The sequence below is a fragment of the Micropterus salmoides genome, unplaced genomic scaffold (assembly GCF_014851395.1).
Source record: "Micropterus salmoides isolate LMB-PRFRI ecotype aquatic unplaced genomic scaffold, ASM1485139v1 Ms_hic_scaffold_12, whole genome shotgun sequence".
Classification (NCBI taxonomy): Eukaryota; Metazoa; Chordata; class Actinopteri; order Centrarchiformes; family Centrarchidae; genus Micropterus; species Micropterus salmoides.
The window spans coordinates 16207102-16226995 of NW_024040263.1; the positions used below are offsets into that span (position 1 = coordinate 16207102).

General features: G+C 44.2%; 1 protein-coding gene across 13 annotated transcripts in view; it reads right to left on the reverse strand.

Annotated features, from left to right (window-relative positions):
- The window catches only part of LOC119899205 (nuclear factor 1 X-type-like), a 108924-nt gene that overhangs the window by 5255 nt on the left and 83775 nt on the right, over positions 1-19894 (reverse strand). For 4 of the 13 annotated variants that reach the window (XM_038713684.1, XM_038713687.1, XM_038713689.1 and 1 more), the window contains 10 exons: positions 18731-18793; positions 18348-18422; positions 16961-17084; positions 16418-16453; positions 15879-16006; positions 14631-14705; positions 10316-10444; positions 6929-7098; positions 5221-5368; positions 2841-2929 (listed from right to left, as the gene is read on the reverse strand). In XM_038713684.1, coding sequence (XP_038569612.1) covers positions 2841-2929; positions 5221-5368; positions 6929-7098; positions 10316-10444; positions 14631-14705; positions 15879-16006; positions 16418-16453; positions 16961-17084; positions 18348-18422; positions 18731-18793 — 1037 coding nt within the window. The remainder of the gene's footprint in view (positions 1-2840; positions 2930-5220; positions 5369-6928; positions 7099-10315; positions 10445-14630; positions 14706-15878; positions 16007-16417; positions 16454-16960; positions 17085-18347; positions 18423-18730; positions 18794-19894) is intronic. The other 9 variants (XM_038713694.1, XM_038713696.1, XM_038713688.1 and 6 more) reach the window with 8 other exon arrangements.

Here is a 19894-nt window from a genome sequence, read left to right on the forward strand (position 1 = left end):
AAAGAGGTTGCTTTGTTTAACAGGGTTTACAAGTGTTGGGAACCACACACACACAAGTAATCTTTTATCCACTAGGTGGCCACCTACTACTCCTTTTCTCCCTCACTTATTGTACTTCCTGAGCTCACCTGTCCCATACAGTGTCAAAAAAGTTACTACCTTAACTTCACCACTTGCTGTTTTTAAGAGGGCTGACTGTGGCGTTTAACTCATTGAAAACACTTCTACAACTGCGACACATAGCATTAGGGCAGCAGGTTTTCTATCGGCCTCAGTGGCTTTCAAATGAGCAAACACAGTACTATAACTGCTTGGCCATGCGCTACCAGTTTACATGTAAGGCGATCTCCTAATATGTCTCTGCTCTGTGGGCCTGAGTGGTCTCAGGCTACACTGTAAAGCTATTGAGGGCAAGCTACTCCAGGGATCCAGTTTCTGAGTTTGATAAGAGGGCAGAGTGGAGGCTTTGGCACAGGCCGAGCTGTTTTGGCTGCCGCTGACATTCCACAGGCCTCAGCCCCGTGGAGAACAGCGAATCACCCCACCTTTAACAGCAAACTGTCTGTTGTCCCCCCATTCTAGCAAACCCAGAGAGAGTTTTAACCCCCCTTAACCTCCATCTATCCTCCACCACCTCTGCCTCCCTCCATCCTACCCATGATTCTTTGGTGTTTGCAGATAACTCCTCCTCCTGGCTCCGACTTCCCCTAACCCCCTTCTCTTTTCCTCTCCCTCCCTCACTCCGGCTCTCCCAGTGTAATCCTTGGCACTGGAAAGTGACCCCCTCTCTCTAACCCCCCTTCAAGTCCAAGTTCAACTGCCTATGACATCATGTCTGGTTGCTGTGGGCAACCAGACAGCCGGGACGTGACTGTGGAGTGCAGCGAGCTTCGACTAACTCCCTCTCTCTTTTTTCCCTCCGTTTCTCTCAGTCCCTCCTACTTTTTTCATACACGTCCCCCCATCTCCCTCTTTCTTCCTGCATGGCTGAGGTCTCACCACCAGAGAGCTCCTCAGACCAGCTTTTCTCTGCTTCTGGTCCTGACAGCAGTGGGAAGACTCTCTCCCTCTGTCTTGGCTAGTTGGCTAGCAGGCGGCTAGGCGGGCTGGCAGGGCCATCGTCTGAACCTCTCCATATGCCAGTGAACAGCAGGATAGGCAGAGACCTCTGTTACTCACTCTGGCTGGGGTTGTTACTGACCTACTAGGCTCAGCTAACTGGGAGCAGTCGATACCAGTGGCCAGGTTCTCGCTGTGTGTGGCGTAAACTCGGCAGAAATATTCAAAGTGGACATTTTTCAACAATGTTTGATAAGCAATAACAGGAGATAATAAGCGTTCTGAACAGATGTAAGTTGCTGTAAAAGCCCTGTTGTTTTTTAGGAGAGAAAATGAGGGGCAAGAGTTTTGGCAAACAGCTGAAGTATATGTGCGTGTGTGTCTTTGTGTTTGTGTGTGTGTGTGTGTACACGCTCACACACATTTGGATAGTGTTTGGATGTCCCCTTAATGCCAGGGCTACATCTGTGGGAGAGTGGTGCAGGTGGGGAGCTCGAAAATACTAGAGGGAGCAGAAGGAGGAGAGAGGAAGAGAGGAAGAGAGAAAGAGAGGGAGGGTGGGCTGCTGATGCATGAGGTGGTGGTGGTTGGGGGGGCAGAGCTGTGCCGAGGAGGAATGCAGATTGTTTCCATATGTGGGAAGGACAGGAGAGCCGAGTTGGCTGCAGGCAGGTGCGGTTAGCCCCTAATGAGAAAAGTTGTGTTGGTGATGGAGGAGGCCCAAGACACTGCAGCCCAGTGGCAGAGCGCAGCCAAAGCTGAAACCACAATGTAGTTCACTACTGGCCTCACACGCTGCACTAATACACGCTGTGGGGCCGAGCGGAGATAAATCAACACTGCTGGAGCTGAAACTAACTGGCACTGCTTACATTCACTGTGGGGAAACTACTGTGGTACAGACACTGTAAACCAATACTGAAACTAAAGGCCTTGATACATGGGCAACACTTTGTGTCAATGTAGGTGGGCAGTTTTGCAAACAATTTATCGCCAATATCTTGTCCTTGTGACATATTTCTTCCCCCTGTCCCATTATAAAATTACTCTGCAAGCATTATAAAGATGGCAGTGTGTGAGATGTGGACAAGTTCAATGTCAACTCAAACAAACACAATCGTTTTGCAAAAGAAGCTTTAAAAACTGGATTTAACTTGTAATAAAGCATTTTTAAGGTTTGACATGGATTCTTAACCTTGGAACTAGTTTGACTAAACAATACCAATTCAAGGTCCACTTGCTTGCTTTTTCCAGGGCTTTCAACCATATAACACCGTGTTCATTAGCAGATGAGTTTGCTCATTTTTTCATGTTTTCATGGACATGCAAGCTTAACATCTCCTCCTTATAACAGATACTGAGCTTGCATGTCAACACATCTATCTCAATTTAAACTGAGCTACCATATCCACTGATTAAGACTGTGTGCTGTGGTTGAAAGCTCTGGAAAAAGCATCTAAGTGGAACTGATTTGGCTAAATGATGGATGTAACAGTTATGAATGACAACAAAGGCAAAACATTCAACACTGCTGACATGAGTGTAGCAGGGTGCCAATGCAGAGCCATTTTCTGAGTACTGCCTCTGTATCACAGCCTTCGCTCTGAATGACGTGCTTCTCCCATTAAACCTGAAGATGCCTACAGTAACGGAGCGCTGTAAAGTATCATCTGTGGGTGATGAGGGACAAGGAAGAAAATGGCATAAAAAACAGAGGAGGAAGAGCAGGAGGGAGAGGCGGGTGGGTGAATGTTATTAAATGAGGGAGGTTGGCGGGGTACCTGAGTCTGCTGGGGGATATTCAGAAAGTTGTCCCGTGTTCCGATGCCGACAAACCGGTTGGGAGCTGTGGAGCCTGGCGTGGAGTATGCTATAACAGAGAGAGACAAGTGTGTACATGCTTTTACACATACACATACACACCGAGCTCATAGTAGAGTTTGATGCTCTCGTTATCATTATCTATATGTTTTAATATAATATTATCTTGCTATATAAAAACTATAACTACAATTCACTGTCAAATACATTACTGGGAGAAGACAGTAAGGGTCAGGCATACTGATGCCCCATTAGTCACATGGATGATTTACTCATTCTGTGGGCAGGTCATTCTTACTTTCCTTCACTTAACCGTCTAATCTGTGGTCAACAAGGGGATTTACAGTCTGTAATGATTAGCGCTAACATGAAGAAGCTATTTCCCCAAAATATGGCTGCGCTGTTAGTCACAGACACTCCTCAGCAGCCCCTGGCATCAGTAATAAGCCACCGTAATCATAGAAAACCACTGAAGATTCACTGTAGACTTAATAATAGGGTGACTGATGGAGAAACTGTATTCACTTCCAGTGGTAACCAATGCTCCATTTACATTTATTAGGTAAAGAGCAGCATCTTGCCTACAAAGCTGACACCGTTCAGTGATGTCACAGGATCAAATTTAGGGCAGTTGTGCTCACTGGACTCCAACATGGCGGCTCAGTAGAACTTTTACTGTGCATGACTTGATTGAGGTTGAGGGGATGGGTATGTGTGGGGGTGACAGTGACAGGGCTGGAAACTGATGCATGGGTGAGGGTGAGAGTGTACCATATGATATATGCGATATGCGTGTGTTTGTGTGTGTGTGTGTGTGTGTGTGTTGACTGTAATTACGATATCTTGATAATCAGAGACAAAATTAGAGGGGGTAAAAAAACCAAAATACAGTGATAACAGTCACCGGAATGAGAAAAGAGACGTAAAGTACGATATTTATTTATATAGATGTTCATATAAATAAATAATAAAGTGATATGTTAATCTGAGAGAGTTGGAAGGGGGAGGGGATGAAAGGTTGATAGGACAGGAAGAGGAGAAAAAGTCAAAACAAAAGGAGGAGAAGGTGCCCCAGTTGCTCCGTCCAGTGCCCCCTCTTGGTGTGCCTCTCCCATGGCCCGACTCTCGCACTGCACCTGTCTGGGTGGAACCAACCAAAGCCTCACCGCTCCCTGATGACACTCCTCTCTCCCGCTCCCCCAGTATAACACTAATTAGACAGGTTTGATTAGATTTCATCATTCATGTTTAGAGAGATTGGGATGTTCTTGTTATACTGTGATTTCCATGTTTTTTGTTGTTCTCAATTTTTAATTGTTGTGAGATTTGTGTGAAAGTGGCGAGGGGATTGGGTGGGTAAAATGGGGCATGATGTTTTTTTTGGAGTCCACGCCAACTGCCCTAATTTTGTTCCCTTAAAAAGAAAAAAGAGAGAAACAAAAGGAAAAAAGAATCAAAGAAAGGAGGATATGAGAATATATCAAATAAAGAAAGGAAGGCAAAAAAGAAATAAGAGAAGGGGGTAGATTGTATTGCCGCCGTCACAGACAGACATGCAAAGTCTGCGTTGATCAAAGGCTTGCGGCTACAGAGGCAACGTGCACAGGGCCCTGCTCTGCTCCCCCCCAAACTACAAAACACATCAAAAAGAAGGGAGAGAGACTACACTGCCTCTTGTGGTGCTTGCAGGAAACCGAACACCAGAGAGAGAGAGAGAGCAAAAGAGAGAGTAAAAAGATGTTGAGGAAAGAGAAAGGGTGGAGGAAAGAGGCTGAGGAGGTTTGCAAAGACATGAAAAGAGAAAAGAAGACTGAACTTCAGAGCAAGAGATACAGGAGAGCTTGAAAGAGGATCTCTGGTTTGGCAAAGGCGTGGCTTCTGCCTTGACAGAATTGGATCTTGCTAGTACAGTACAGTACATTTCCGTGGCGTACTGTCCATAATGTGATGGATGAAATAGGAGTGAAGCTCCTGGGGCTGCTGAGGGTTTGACTGAACAGACTGCAACCTTACTGGAAGCAGGCGGTCAGCTAAACTATGAATAACTACAGCAGTAGCCATTGTAGAAGTCCAGACCTGTGCTTTTTCAGTCGTGGTACTGCAAGATTAGAGAAAAAAGCTGCACTGCACATAAATACTGGGACTTTTATGATGGCTACATCTGTGCTAGCCTAACACACTTGATGTATTATTGCTTGGAAGGGAGGACAAATTAGCTGCCAGCTAAGAACTAACTACTGCAGCCTAAAATCGGTTCGGACTGGCCTCTGTGAGAAGTGTGGGGAGACTGGGGCTGTAATGGGGATTTGTGGAGGGGAGTGGGAGTCGGGGGTGACTTACACGGAGATGCGGGTGAGCTGAGTCCGCCGTCAGTGGGCGTGCTGATGATTTTAGAGTCGGGCATGGGGAGGGGCACAGGGCGCGCCACCGGGGGTGGCGGAGGCAGCAGGAAGGAGCCCGGCATTTTGCTCTGGCCACCTCCATTAGGCTGCAGACGGACCATACAGACAGGGTGAGCAGGACACACCCCGAGAATATACAGTGCACAGGGAGCCAGACACACACACATAAAGCCCCACACACAGTGTCCCATGTAAGGGTAAGACACTTATATATAGATAGATGCGAACAGTCTCTACATAAGTAGTCTGAAGTACATCAGACAAACTAAAACACACAACTGCTCACACACAGGGACAAGAGAAATCACCAAACTCACAGTTTTAAAATAAAACAAACACAAATATCAGACAGTCTGGCCAAAAACAGTGAGGTAAATAAGAAGTGGAAAAATGATGAACATCAACACACAAGGGGAAAATAAAAATGTGTTTGTGTCCACAAGGAAAGTTACTTAAAGTGCAATGCAAGAATTGAAAAAAGTGAAAATTAGAGATGAGAAAGGTGTCTGTGTGTGCATAGTGCATGAGCAGTTTCACGCATTATATTGTGTCTTTAGTGTGTGAAGTGATGAGAACAAAGGACATGAAAAAGGGATTAATAAGTGATTTCAAAGTTGCTCACAAGGCCAAGTTTACAGTAGAGGTTTCCAGCACTACCAACACCCGGCTGAATGTGTGTCGTAATAATTCTGAAATGTCCCCTTACAACCAGCTGACAGTCAGATGTATGCTGTGCCTACATTTTAATGTTTGTAAACTTTCGGGATGAGTCGAGTGAGTGCGGTAAAGTTATTGAGGTTATCAAGGAGGCACCTCTCTCACTAATGTTTCACGGAATTAGGCCCATGACACCTCAAGAACTGTGTCACAGAACCGCCCCCCCCCCCTTGCCCCAGTTAGCATTTTCCACAACCTCTCACTGGCTTCATCTGACACATGACACGTTTTAAAAGCTATTCTTCAATTCCCCCTCTGCACTTGAAAGTTTGTCATGTTACTTTAACATAAATGTTTAACAGATAATATTTTTGGTTACTTTGTTATATTGCTTATCTTCCACTATGCACTCTCATAATGCAGAGAATTATAAATTAAAGATCACAATACAGACTGGGAAAGATGTGCCCCCTGAGAGAACATCACATCATTGAGTGTTGTAAAAGGAACGTTGCTTAAAATGGCAGCATGTCAATGAGGGCTGCTCTCCTTCCATGGACAGCGCTAATCTAGATCTGTCTACACACCCTCTATCAGCCTCTTTCAAGTTTGCAGCCTTGCTTCCCTACAGTGAATCCACTGCCATTTGCCAGTTTTACTCAGGCCATACATGCCCCTTTTCTGATATTCCTCCCTCAACCTGAGCACAACTGTGGGAGAAGTTATCACATTTTATGTTGAGCCTATGATGAGTGAAATGTGGTTTGGCTCCTTCACTTAAAATAAAGAAATCTCTATTCCCGGGTCTAGGCTCACCTTGTTGCACCTGTACATCTAACAAATAAGATATGAAATTATGGAGCAGTCATTCTGATGCTGATTTTCATTCTGCATCTTCTTCAGTGAATTCCCCAAAAAGAAGCTGATTTCTAATCAGTGTAAACCACTCTCCCTTCAGTTTCTTTTGTTGAACCCAATAGACCACTTACCTGTGCGCTGGGCTGTCCTGTGCCATCAGTGCACACAAACTGCACAAACTCCTTAAGCGGGTCCTGGTGGTGATGGTAGCGTATGGTGGGGTGGGTGAAGTACGGGCTGGACTGCTGGATGATAGAGGAGGAGGGGAAGTGCAGGGCGGAGGCTGAGGCACGGGGACTCCCTGAAGAGAAAAGAGAAAAGGGGAAAGGGAACAGGAATGGGAGAGAAGAGGAGAAAGAGGAACAGGAGGAGAAGATGGGAGGGAGACCAAAAGATGGAAAAATGCAATGAGGCTCAGGTCATTATATTCTTTTCTAGTGAATCACAGCACAGACATTAAGCATACATGATATTCAGTACATTAACATGCAGACCTATGAAGGGATATACAACATGCATATGTTTCAAAAAGCCCAGGTTGCCGGTTAGGCCTATTGTTGTCGTAACACAGAAAATAGCTGTGACATTCTCTTGTGGTCGACTGACTGAAGCTGTTTCTGCTTACAAATGACTGGCATTATCCCTGGCTATTGGGAAACATCTGGTCCCATTCATTTTATAAATCAGCCCACTAGATTTCTCTGTACCTCTGGTAAGCCTGGCATCACTACACAGTACACACACACACTTTCACAGTACCATACCCACTAGAGTGTGTTACAGTATTTTTTGCCTTCTGCTCCCTCTCCATTCTCCTTCACTCTCAAACACACACAGACAAACCACGGGGGTATGACACAGCCTCACACACACTGGGTTTTTTCACTTTTGTTTTATTGCTTGTCGATGATGTGTAATCAATCAGCAGCATATCCTTGCTTTGCGGTTCTGCCCAGTAGTTTGAAGCTTGAGAGAGAATCACCCCTCCGCTCCCCACCGACCACAAAACGCCTCCCGGAGACATTAGTCAGCCAGCCAGCCAGCCAGCCCACCCCACACACACACACACACACACACACACACACACACACACACACACACACACACACACACACACACACACACACACACACACACACACACACACACACACATGCGCACAGAGACTAGCCTCCACTGTCTGTCTTCTGCTGAGATTCTATGGCTTTGGCAATTTGGCACACCAAACTAAAGAGGCAAGCTGCTAGGTGAGGGGACCCTGGCGAACAAGCATCTGTGATTATGTCTGTCACCTACTATCTCTTGTGTATGCTGTACTAACAAAATGGGTAAGTGGCTGTTCGTTCAAACTTTCTGTGGAGTATTAGTGTGTCGACCATTTTGTGTCTGTGTTTTTTGGTGTGCATCTGTGTATCTAGTATCTTGGTTTGCAAGTGTTTTTGGAGTCTGTCTGTATGAATATGTTGCTAATGAATGTTGCAGCTTTCATGTGTCTGTACATATATCGGTTTGTGTGTATGTGTATGTGTGTGTGTAATCACCGTCACAATGGCGGACTCTCCAGACTAGTATAATCAGACAGCAGTCAATCTGGCAGCTCTCCACGTCAGTCCGGAGCCAAAAACAGAACATAAACCATCCAGTCCTTACCCCTGAACACCCACACTCACTAGACCTATACAACAAGAGCTAACAGCTCCAGTCCATCCAAGGCAGGCCATGATTGCTAACTGCTTCTTTCCCCTCTCTGTCTAGCCCCATTTCTCTTTTCATCCCTCTCTTCATCCCTCCCTCCCATCATCCTCCAGTCTCTTTATAGAACCAAGGCCTCCGAGGGACATTCCATTTGGATGGCAGCCATTTTAGCACAGAGAGTCCTCCACAAGAGTGTAAATTTACAAATGCGCGCATGTGTGTGTGTCTGTGGGTACGTGCACAAATGCACCCATACACAATGTCTAAACACTGTCTCATTACGGCCTCTCTATTACATTAAAACCTCTTAGCCAACCGTCCACACACACAGTGTGTGGAGAAGTTAGTAGGGGAACAAAGAAACCTGAGCCAGTCCTTCACACCTCTTCAACTCATGGACAAAACAGAGAAGCAAATTTTAGAAATCAATTCAAATGCAAAATCCAATCTGGTGCTTTGGATTTTCCAGAGGGTATGGGACTGCTCTGTGCAGATAAACAACATGGCTTAATGGTGCAAGATCCGGCCTTCACTATATTTTCTAAATATACTGTGGGGAGCTCCGCAAGTAAAATTCAATAGGTTTCAACATGGAGGGCAATGAGTCCAAATGACCTTTACGTTGTAGGTCTGCTTTGGCTGTGGACCAAACCATTCCTTTGAGAAACAAATGGAATGAGAGGGAGAGATAGAGAGAGGAGGACATATTTATTCCTTTGAAAAGTGAGACCAGCCCACAGGGACTTGTTGGCAAACTTGAGATCCTGGAGACTTTGGGAATTCTTTGACTGGAGATGGAGAAACCATGTCGGTTATCCTATAGGACTGAATAGCTCTTATGAGGACAACTTGCCCTTAGTGCTACTAATGAAACAAGACCTTGAAACACTGGATGTTACTTTTGTTAATTAAAGACTTGTATTTACTACAGTTTGCATGTGCACTGCATTGGGTTCAGATACTAAATTAATCCCTGTTACTTCTTCCTACTCCTTTTCAAATCTGTATTTGCTCTATACGCCCAAGAAAAGCTAAACAAGAAAAGCTGACCAAACACATCTTTTGAAGAACAAACCATACAAAACACACATGGATACATTGTCCCTTTACTGGTCATTTGTTGTCTTCTTTCCGTTATAAGGCAATACATCTTACATACATATTTTCATTTCAAATTTTTCCTTGGTAGCTGTTTTGACAATAAAAAGGTCTTGATCTTATGCACTGTACATATAAGTGGTCTTATTACAAGATAAATTAAAATATTAAATGTGCGGATAGCTCCATTTGGTACGTCAACTCCATTATGAGAATAAATAGCTTTGTCAGTTTAAATGCAAGAGCGGACTTGAAAAACATTAAAAACATGTAAAAACATTACAATGGATGCATTAAGCAGTAATATGAGGCAAATCATAAACAAAGGCATGGATGCAGAAATGGTACCATGCAATGACAATATTAAAAACACACAGCCACAAAGATGGTGGTAAAAATGGATGGATGGAGAGAGGCTGAAAGAGAGAGAGAGAAATTTATGCCAAGCCATGATGATAGCAGTAACACTGAACAGATGAAACTCTGCGGGCATATTGCTTCTCAGCAGTTGCAACTGTAGGATTTAAAAGTTTTATTTTGCTTTCTCAGCAAGTACATTTGGGACTTTCATCATTTTCAGGCTCACGCTTGTAGAATTTATTTTGTTTGTTTCCAGAGGAGTTTGGGGGTGTACGTATGGATCAAGTTTGACACTTCCTTTCCTTCTCTCTCTTTTTCAGATTATAAAAGGGGGGGGGGGTTTGGGTTCATGGCAGGGCTCTCACCTGGTCTCACTCCTGCCAGCACAGGCAGCGGGTGGTGTGTGAACGCCATGCGGGGGGACCTCGTCTGGGAAGTCAGGGCGTTGAAATCAAACTTCCCCGGCTTCTTAAGTGAACCAGGCGAGGACAGTCCTGGCGAAAAAAAAAATGGGATCAACAAAAAAAAAGTGGGGGGGAAGAGGGAGGAAAAGAGAGAGGTGGTTTTAATCAACAAAATGTTGCTTACTGAACTGGCAACACTAAAAAAAAAAAAAAAAAAATCAATTAGATTTTTTCTTGAAGGGGACTTGAACAATCATGATTTTCTGATTAGATTGTTGAATTTCCTCATTGGTTGACGGCAGCGCATTGCTCCCTGTCCTTTTGGCTGTTGGCCATTTACTCCTGTTAGTTTCTATGAGTCAATCAGAGGACTCTAGGCTGTAATAACTCATTCTGAGATATACTGTAGGATTCCCAACTCCCAGCTTTATAATCATATAATATAGGCTAAGCAATATTTCAAAGCCTAAGTGCACGTCTTCAAAGGAAAATGTGGAAAAATAGCTGAAGCCAATCTGAATCTGGTCTTTGTTTTAGAGCCAAAGCACATCTGTAGCTATAATAACCTCTACTGTGCCAGTGTATGTTTTTCTGTCTCATCTCTTTCTCTCTGTTTCTCTCTCTCTTTCAGGTGCCAACTCCAGGCTCTCTCTGTGTATGAGCACAGCCGCCATACGGCCACAGTCAGCTAGTTGTGGTCTGGCTTCAGCGAAGCTCACAGGCTGGCTGCACGAGAAGAAGACTTCATTCAGAAATAGCACACACTGTACAGTATGGACACGGCAGCTGCTGAGTGCGAAAGACAAGCAGACGGACAGAGAGAAGAGACAGAGGGAGAAAGAGGGAGAGAGAAAGAGGCGAGAAGAACGTGGGAGACATGAAAATATGCGAGGGAGCAAGGGAGCGAGAGAGCAAAGCAGAACCTGTGAAAAATGCAGCAGTATCTTGTTTTCCAATGCGTTGCTCTGACGACATGTATGAAATTGGAATGTCATAAGATGTTAAATATGGTTATTATCTCTCGCTCACACACCCTCACTCACATGCTCGACGACTGAACACACTCGAGACCACAAGCACACGTCCAATCACAAAAAACAAGAGAGCCTTACAACACTGCCATATTTAACTGATGAAATAATAGACACATTTCTTTTCCATTAAGTTTTCTTCTAATCTTCCAAACAAGTGAGTGATGCGATAATGTTCTCTTTTTAAACTTTTTTTAGACTGTTGTTTTTGTAGTCTATTTCTGTGGCCCCTCCACATCAAACAAGGCATTAAATATGATTCCTCCTCACTTCTCCAGCTGGAGACGTGTGAAAGTCTATGGGAGTGTGGGGGCGTGTAAAACCTTCCCTCCCTGTGTGAAAGAGTTAAGTCTCAAGCAGGTGGGAGTGAATATGTGTGAACCATTTATGTCTTTAGCAGACATATATTCCCCCCCCCCCCCATCCAACTGTACCGGGTTTCTGGGGGCGTATTGTACTGTCAGACAGATTCCAAGCATGAAGACAACCCCAATCCCACTTCTGACACCAATAGTTAGCACTGATTGCTATGACACTGTCACACTGGTGGGAGCAAACTGGAAATAAGGAAATAAGTCTGCAGAGACTTAAACAAGGAAAGGCACTGGAGGGGAGAGCTGGGAAAGACTGAGATTTGGAAGAAAGCGTAAAAAGCAGTTATGGTTTCAGCAAGGTAGTTATGTGCTTTTATTCTGGAAGTATAAAAGTAATCTGAAGTATAGAAATCAGAGCCAGGAAACAGAGAGAAGATCAGATGAAGACTGACATCTGTATATATAGGAAGATACAGCACTGTCATCATCACCAAGGGAACGTGAAAGACCATATTTCGGCACTTCAGAGACTGCGCAATGGTCTGATCTGGTCTGTGTGTGCGTATGTGTGTGTGTGCCACAACTGCACCGTTTCTTCTCTTGGCAAAGCCTTCGTATTTCACTGGCAACCAATCAAGCGCTCCCATGATGACCCTTCTGTCTCTTTGCACTAACAGGCCTGCCACCAGATGCGCCTCTGAAGCACACATAGACGCAGACAGACACACACATACACGCACACATAGTTGGGAGATAGTGATTTAAACAAGTGGAAAGGAAAGTCAGGGAACTCTCCTGTCTCCGGTGATTTAAGCCACATATGCAAGTCCAGCCTTATCCCTCTATGGAACTGTAACATTTAACTCAAAGAACCAAAAAGGCCCCCACCACCACAATTCTCTGGTGTCTCAGGAAAATTTCACAATCATTTGGAACTAATGTGAAATCATGGTTGTTTCGTTTGCCTCCACTAACCTCCCCCACCCCTCTTCTAACCCCTGTGGAGCAGATGTCTCCAGCATCCTCATGGATCCCAAGGCTACACACACACACGGAAACACCATCTGGGTCCATGCTTCAGCTGTGCGTGTGTGTGTGAGTCTGTGTGGGCTATGTGATGTGTGTGTATATTCTGAACGTAACTGTGTTTCTGTTATTTATATGTGTGAATGCATCTTCATACATCTGTGTGTGTGTGTGTGTGTGTGTGTGTGTGTGTGTGCTGTTGGATGTGTGCGTTCTATTAGTTATAGAGGGAGTCAGGGGGAGTAGATGGGGCTGTGGACAGACGGTGCACCTGTGTGTGAGTGTGTTTTCTATATTTTTAGAAGCCCCTTGGTTTGTATGTGTGTGTGCTTGCTTGTTTACATACCCCCCACCTGGACAGGAATTCCCAGATGAGCTTTGCCTGTGGCAGGTGGGATCCTTTGGAAAATTGGACACACACCGCACCAAAACTCACACATTCTCTACTCGCTCCATCCTTGCTCTCTCATACCTCAATCTCTCCTTTTTTGCCTTGGCTTCTATTGAGTGTGTAACATGTTTTGTGCTAGCTACTGTTAAAAACTATTCCCAAACCAACACACAAAAACGACTGATAATTACAAAAGCTTTTGGCTTCCCAATTTTACACTTGGATTTTGTAAATTAATTGCGTAAAGGCACCAGATTTGCACGCTATTCTACACCTCTATTTGCCAAACTCATTTGGAGGTGTGCAAGGCTGTGTGTGGTGCACTTTGGAGAGTAAGGGGGTGGTACACATTCACTGAGAGCAAGAGAGAGTGAGAGAGACAGGAAAAAGAAGGGAGGTGAGGCTCTGGTGCGCTAAGGCGTGCAGCAGTCTCTGTTGTGGCTCTGATGAGCAGCCTCTTAATTACATTTACAGCTAAGTGGAGCAGGAGAGCAGCCGCTGAGGCTCGAGTGAGAGTAGACTGGGGCAAAACCTAACCAGGGCTCTTGGCTCCTCTAGCTTGCATCCTGATAACTCTTCTCTCTCATTAGCGATCAACATTTGAGTACACCAAAGTCTTCCTCTTTCCTCTCTTCCCTTTTTTACCTCCCACTTCCCAACCACTTGCCTGCTTTCTGCCTCTCTCTCCTCCTTTTTCCTCCTCTGACATGTTTTCTCCCTCCCCGGGGTCCCTCCTGCTGTACACGTTTTCAATTAGACAGAAGGTAGACAGGGATGGAGGGTAGAAGGGAGAGCTAGAGAGCAGGAGGAAGGGTTTTACACCTCTGATCCACAGACGGTAAGCGTCTTAATGAGGGATTTGAAGGAAGGGAGGGATGGAGCGACAGAGGGATGGAGGCTAGGCGGGCACCTGAACACCTGCAGGGGTGGGGAGCATGATGAGCGTGTGTTTCAATGTGTGAACGTCTGCATATGAAGGGGGTTGTAAGTGTGTGAGTCATTGCGCGCGTGTGTGTGTGTGTGTGTGTGTGTGTGTGTGTGTGTACAGTATACGTATGTGCATGTTTGTATGAATATGAGCGAGTCCCTGGGCATGTGAGGCAGAATGGGCACAGCGTGTGAATGTGCTGCAGGTGTTAGTCAGTGTTATCCTGGTGACATCTGTCAATTAAAATGCCGCCGGGAGGACTGACATGAGTTCAGAGCCGTAAAGCCAGGGATCTTCGGTGAGCTACTTGTAGCCTCGTGTCTTAAACAGAAAGTAAAGCCTGAACTTAATTCTTGACAATGCCGCCACTGTACGTCACAGGAAATGTAATGTCAATAAAATAAATTTGATCAGCAGCAATGAAATCATATTTGGTGCACTACGCTTGTCATACAACTCACATATAAACACACACACATACAGTATATATTATATTATACACACACACATATACACAGAGGAATGACTGAGCTACATAAAGGCGGATAAATAGCAAATAAATGAGTGTAATCAATGTTGTTCTAACCATGGTAAGGAAACTGCACGCCATCGTTTTCATGTTTTATCTTCCTCTCCTGCACACTCGCCAAATGGTGCTGCACTGAAAGTGGAGAAGGGTATTGTTAACAATGAGATAGGGGAAGAGTGAGAGAGAGACAGAGAGAGAGAAAGAGAGAGAGAGGGAGAGATAATGAAAGAGAAAAGGGGGAAAGGGAGAGAGTTATATTTGTGTATGATGGGGGTAGTGAGTGACTGATAATCAACACAACATCAGGTAAACTTTAAGGTGATGATGAGTAAATATGAAGCCTTGAGATTTCAGAGTGGGGTCTCAAGTGAAGTGAGTGAGGACTCATAATAGGAGGTAGAATAAAGAGGGAAATGTCCAAAGCTGAATGGCAGAGGTAGTGGTTACTGCCAAAACAATAGAAACACTGGCATAAAGCCTTAATACAGGCAGCTGTAAGCTCTTTTTTCATCCTTGATGCATCTTGGCATTTATATTTCTGATGTCTAGAGCTATTTGGTGGATTGCATTTAGCACAATTTATCCATGATAAATTCAATTTTTCTGGGGTTGTAGTGATGGTGTTGAAAGAATGGTGGCCAGTGGCACAGGCTGTAATTTAAAACATCTTGACGCTTTTAAACATATTTCCTTAACAATAGAGGAAGAGACTATTCTAATCAGTCTTAAATAGCCTCACCACACGTTCAAGGTGATGATTGTGTAATGGCTTTATTGCCTTGTTATTACATTATTTTCTTGACTAGACCTAAACCCGGCTTTTTATTATTCATCTAAGTCTCCTTTACTTTGGCAGTTGTATGTAGGTCCTTGTCTAATCTGACAAAAGCACATAATTTTAAACATTTCTATTTCAATTCAACATGGTTTATATGCTTAAATATATGACAGGGAGTGCTTTTCTTTATACTGCTAGAAACTGTAACCAATTGACTCTCATAGGAAAACCATCTTTGTTTGTTAGTCTCTCTTTTTTATTAAGAAGCTGCAGACTTAGGTGATGCTGTTTCTCTAGAGTGTAAAATGGTCAGAAGGAGGTGCAGGGCCTTGAGAAAGGTGGCTGGTGGGTGAGTTGTAGGTTTTCAGGGATGTGTACATCAACAGAGTGAAGGCAGGTGATTGAGGTAGGGAGTGTGTAGAAGAGAAAATCAGGTGGAGGCATCGGGGTCAGGCATGAAAAAAAGTTTCATAATGCTTGCTTAGTGGGTGACTAGTGTAGGGTGGGATGGGGGGCGGGGGGGGTACCTGCATCCATGTCGTTAGGCCACGCACTGGACTGGGAGGAACTGGCAGCAGGCGAGCGTCCAGGGTAGAAAACATCATCTGTGGGGCTCTCCAGCTCACTGTCATCTAATGACTTCCTCTTGGTGGAGCTGAGGCGATGAGGAGGATGTTTGGAGGGTGGAGGAGAGGTGGGAGACAGAAAGAGAGGGAGAGAGTAGGCATGATTTTTCAAAAATATATTAGGTGCAGGGAATGTATGGATAAAGGATAAAATACTTTGCAGAACTGATAACTTATACAAACAAGCACTTTAATATTTAAAAGGCTTCAAGTTTTGCATCTTAGTGGCAACAACATTACTATCGCAAAGTCTTGGAGAAGAACAGACAAAGCACAAGAAATGTCAAAACTATGACTGAAAAAAAGGAGGAAACAGGAAGAAAGGTTAGGAAGCAAAGACAGTCACACAGTAAGAATTTCTTTCTTTCTCTCTGTTTGTGTGTGTGTTTTTCAGTGCGTGTCTCTCATTAGTTTGTGTCTTTGTAGGTGTTTATAACTACCTCCGTGGAAGGTTTGCGTACAACTCCACCTCAGACCTAAAGTGACAGCAGATGACAGAGGTAAGAAGGGAGAAAGAGACAAGTTAAGAAAGACACAATAGAGGAAAAAGCAGAAAGAGGCATCACACATTCATAAAAGGAGAGCAGCTAACAGAGACACAAACACATATAAAAAGAGGTTCAGGACAGATTCCAAGACTGGGAATGGACTGCGGTACTAAATGCCATTTATAGCAAGAAACCTCAATGAATGGCGTACTTTACTTGCCAGAGTAGTCATCCTTGCAATAAGAAGCGATACACCGTTGGCAGATATTACTGTGATTTCACACTTCCCTCCAGTCTGCCCTTGGCTTCACAGCGAATCACACGCCCAGGTAGCACTACACTATTGCCACATGGTGGCTTCGCACGCAAGAGATTCCACTAATGTTGGACAGCTGGACCTGTTTTATGGCCACTGGTGTTTCCCTGAGCAACATACATTTCCGTACACCTGTACAGTATTGTTGTTTGCATGAAATCATTGCTGGGACTGTGTACCTGGTGGAAGGAGGGGAGGTGAGGGAGCGTCGCCCCAGAGCAACCTGGTTGATGTTGTAGTAGCTGGGACTGCTGTCCAGGTCGGCGAGTGAGAAGTTAGGCCCTGACGCTGTGGCTACAGGAGCTGAGGACGGAGAAAAATCAAAGAAAGAGGGAGGGAGAAAAAAAGACATGGAGAAAGGGAAATATGCAAGAATGAGTTAAGATGGCATGTATATTCCAGATATAGTCAAAAGATTTAAATTATAAAAATATAATTATAAAAATTATATTGTATATAAAAAGGATACATATTGTGTATGTACTGTATCATAAATAAATGTATCCACTAGGGCTGGGCACATTAACGCGTTATTATCGCATTAATTTTATCGCATTATTTTATCGCATTATTTTATCGCATGTTAACGCAGTTTTATATATTATTATTTTGAAGGTCCATTGCTCACTGGCTCTGAATACACATACAGTCAAACCATGGGTCACAGGAGGGGCGGGATGTTGATCAGCCTGCAAATCATCCACCCAAACAAGCAGCGGAGGGAGGATTCGGCAGACTATGCTGGATGCAGCGTGTGGGAGAAGTGGATAAACAAAAGCAAGACAAGCTATCAAATGCCATAGACAAGTGGATAGCTACACACTGCATGCTGATTAGTATTGGGGAAGATGTTGGTCTTAGGAACGTTCTTAAAATCACAACGTAGTCGCTCGGCCCCTCGGGGTTGCTCTTTGCTCCGGTGATCAGAAAGTGAGACAAGCGCTCCGTGAGTAAACGGCAGCCACTCTATGGATAGTAACCATGGCGACGCCTTCTGGGCGCTATACAGCTGTAGCCTATTTAACTTAAGTTAAAATTATAGGCTACATAACTTTACTGATAGGCCTCCATATACTTTTGCGGGGTGCTCTGCCATGCGAATTCCCTCCTGTTGATGTCCTATTTAGTAAACAGTAATAGATTCTGGAAACTCACAAACAGCAAGGATTAGTCTCTCTTCCAATGATTTGTGCTCCGCCTTGCGTACAATAAGTTCAAGACAATTCAACTTCGGCAGGAGGCTTCTTCACCTCACTAACAGGGACACTTGCTACTGAACAAAAACTGTATATATATATATATATATATATATATATATATATATATATATATATATATATATATATATATATATATATATATATAGCAGTACATTTAAATTAAATTAAAAGTGTGCAATACGCTACTTTAGAATTCATTGTTCAATTTTGCGCATAACCATGCGATTATCTGCAATTAAATAAAAGATTTTATCGTTGCCCAGCACTAGTATCCACAAATCATACTGTGGGTATTGTAATTGTTTTTTGTTCCCATGCCTCTCTCTATGTCTTTTTTACTACTTACTCTGTGACACTCTGACCAGCTCCGCCACGTTCCACACCCCTGAGGTGACGAAGCAGTCCTGGAAACTCAGGTGCCCTGTACAGAAAAGGATTTGATCAGGACTTGCATACACATGCAAGTGTTGTAGAGAACCCCCCCCCCCCCCCCAGAAATTCATGGTGAAAAAAGGGAAAAGAAAAGAAATTGGAAGAAACCCTGAAAATCACATCCCTTTGAGAGGGCGACCATCTGCAACTATGTTTGTGGATCAACATCTGTGTGAGCCTGTTTGCTAATTGGATCCATAATTGGAAAATGTTAAGACTGATAAGCATGATGCAATCAATTTTAGTATGCTCATTTGATGGTGTCTGGACATGGGATGTGTGTGTTTGGGTACCTACCATTGGGCGGTGGTTTGATGTCTGTGTCCCCCTGTTGGCTGGAGCTGTCTGATTGTCCGGATTCTGCACAGAAACAGCGAGGGGAGAATAGAGAAAGACAAATGGTTAAGATCTGTTTTTTGTGCTAAAAAAAAGTAACCAAAAACATGAACAACGTCTCGGCAATTCACAGCTATGCATCCATGCTGCCAAGTGATATTTGAGGTGTGAGATGAATAAGAGGGACTTGCAGTATGTGCTGGGATATGGTATGCATCTTGTGAGTGTATGTGTGTGTGTGAATTCACACATTTTTGTGTGACAGTCTTGTATCTAAGAATGTTCTCTCCCGTCTCCCTGTGTCCCTCCTGACTTAAGGTGCAATGATTTACAGTGTGCTGCTATGCCATTTAGTATCTAACCACGCAATCATATCCCTCACCCTAATCCTATTTAATACCTTCTTGCTGGTAGGGATTTAGTCTGCGTAAACAGAGCACCTTACACACACACACACACACACACACACACACAACTATGCACACTCTCTCTCAATCTGTTTCTGTCTTTAATGTTTGTTTCATACTTTAAAACATGCTGTAATCCTTGCATGGACACAAACGCATGAATACATGAACACACATACACAGACCCTGTGAAAGGGCTGACCATGCCAGTCTGGCTGTCCCGAGGGATTCGAGGCATGTTGAAGTTGAGGCAAAAAACTATTCCTCTTGTGATGAAATGACAGCTGAGCAACACAAACACATCTGCACAAACACACACCTGTTATGACTGCATGGGGGTTTCACTCACGAGCAGACGCAAACATGCCAAGTCTTGGCAACAAAGGGCCACAATTACACTTGGAGTAGCTGCAGGCTGAATGAGGAGGTTTTGTAACATGGGTATTGAGAAAAGTTGTCTAAAGAGGGTGGATTCTTGTCCAGGCTGTGAAAAAAGAACACGTGTGTGCATATTTGTTTATGGATACAGAACACTGGCTGGGCCTTCTAGCTGTATGTATTTCCTTGATCTTTGTGACCACGTGTTGGGGTTGGTGAATAAGACTGGGCTCCATTTCCACAACTGGTGTGGTGTGAGCGGCTAATGCTATTGGCCATTCATTCAGGCCTAGCTAGGCCATAGCTAGCTAGCAAGCTAGCTAAAGGAGGTGTTTATCTG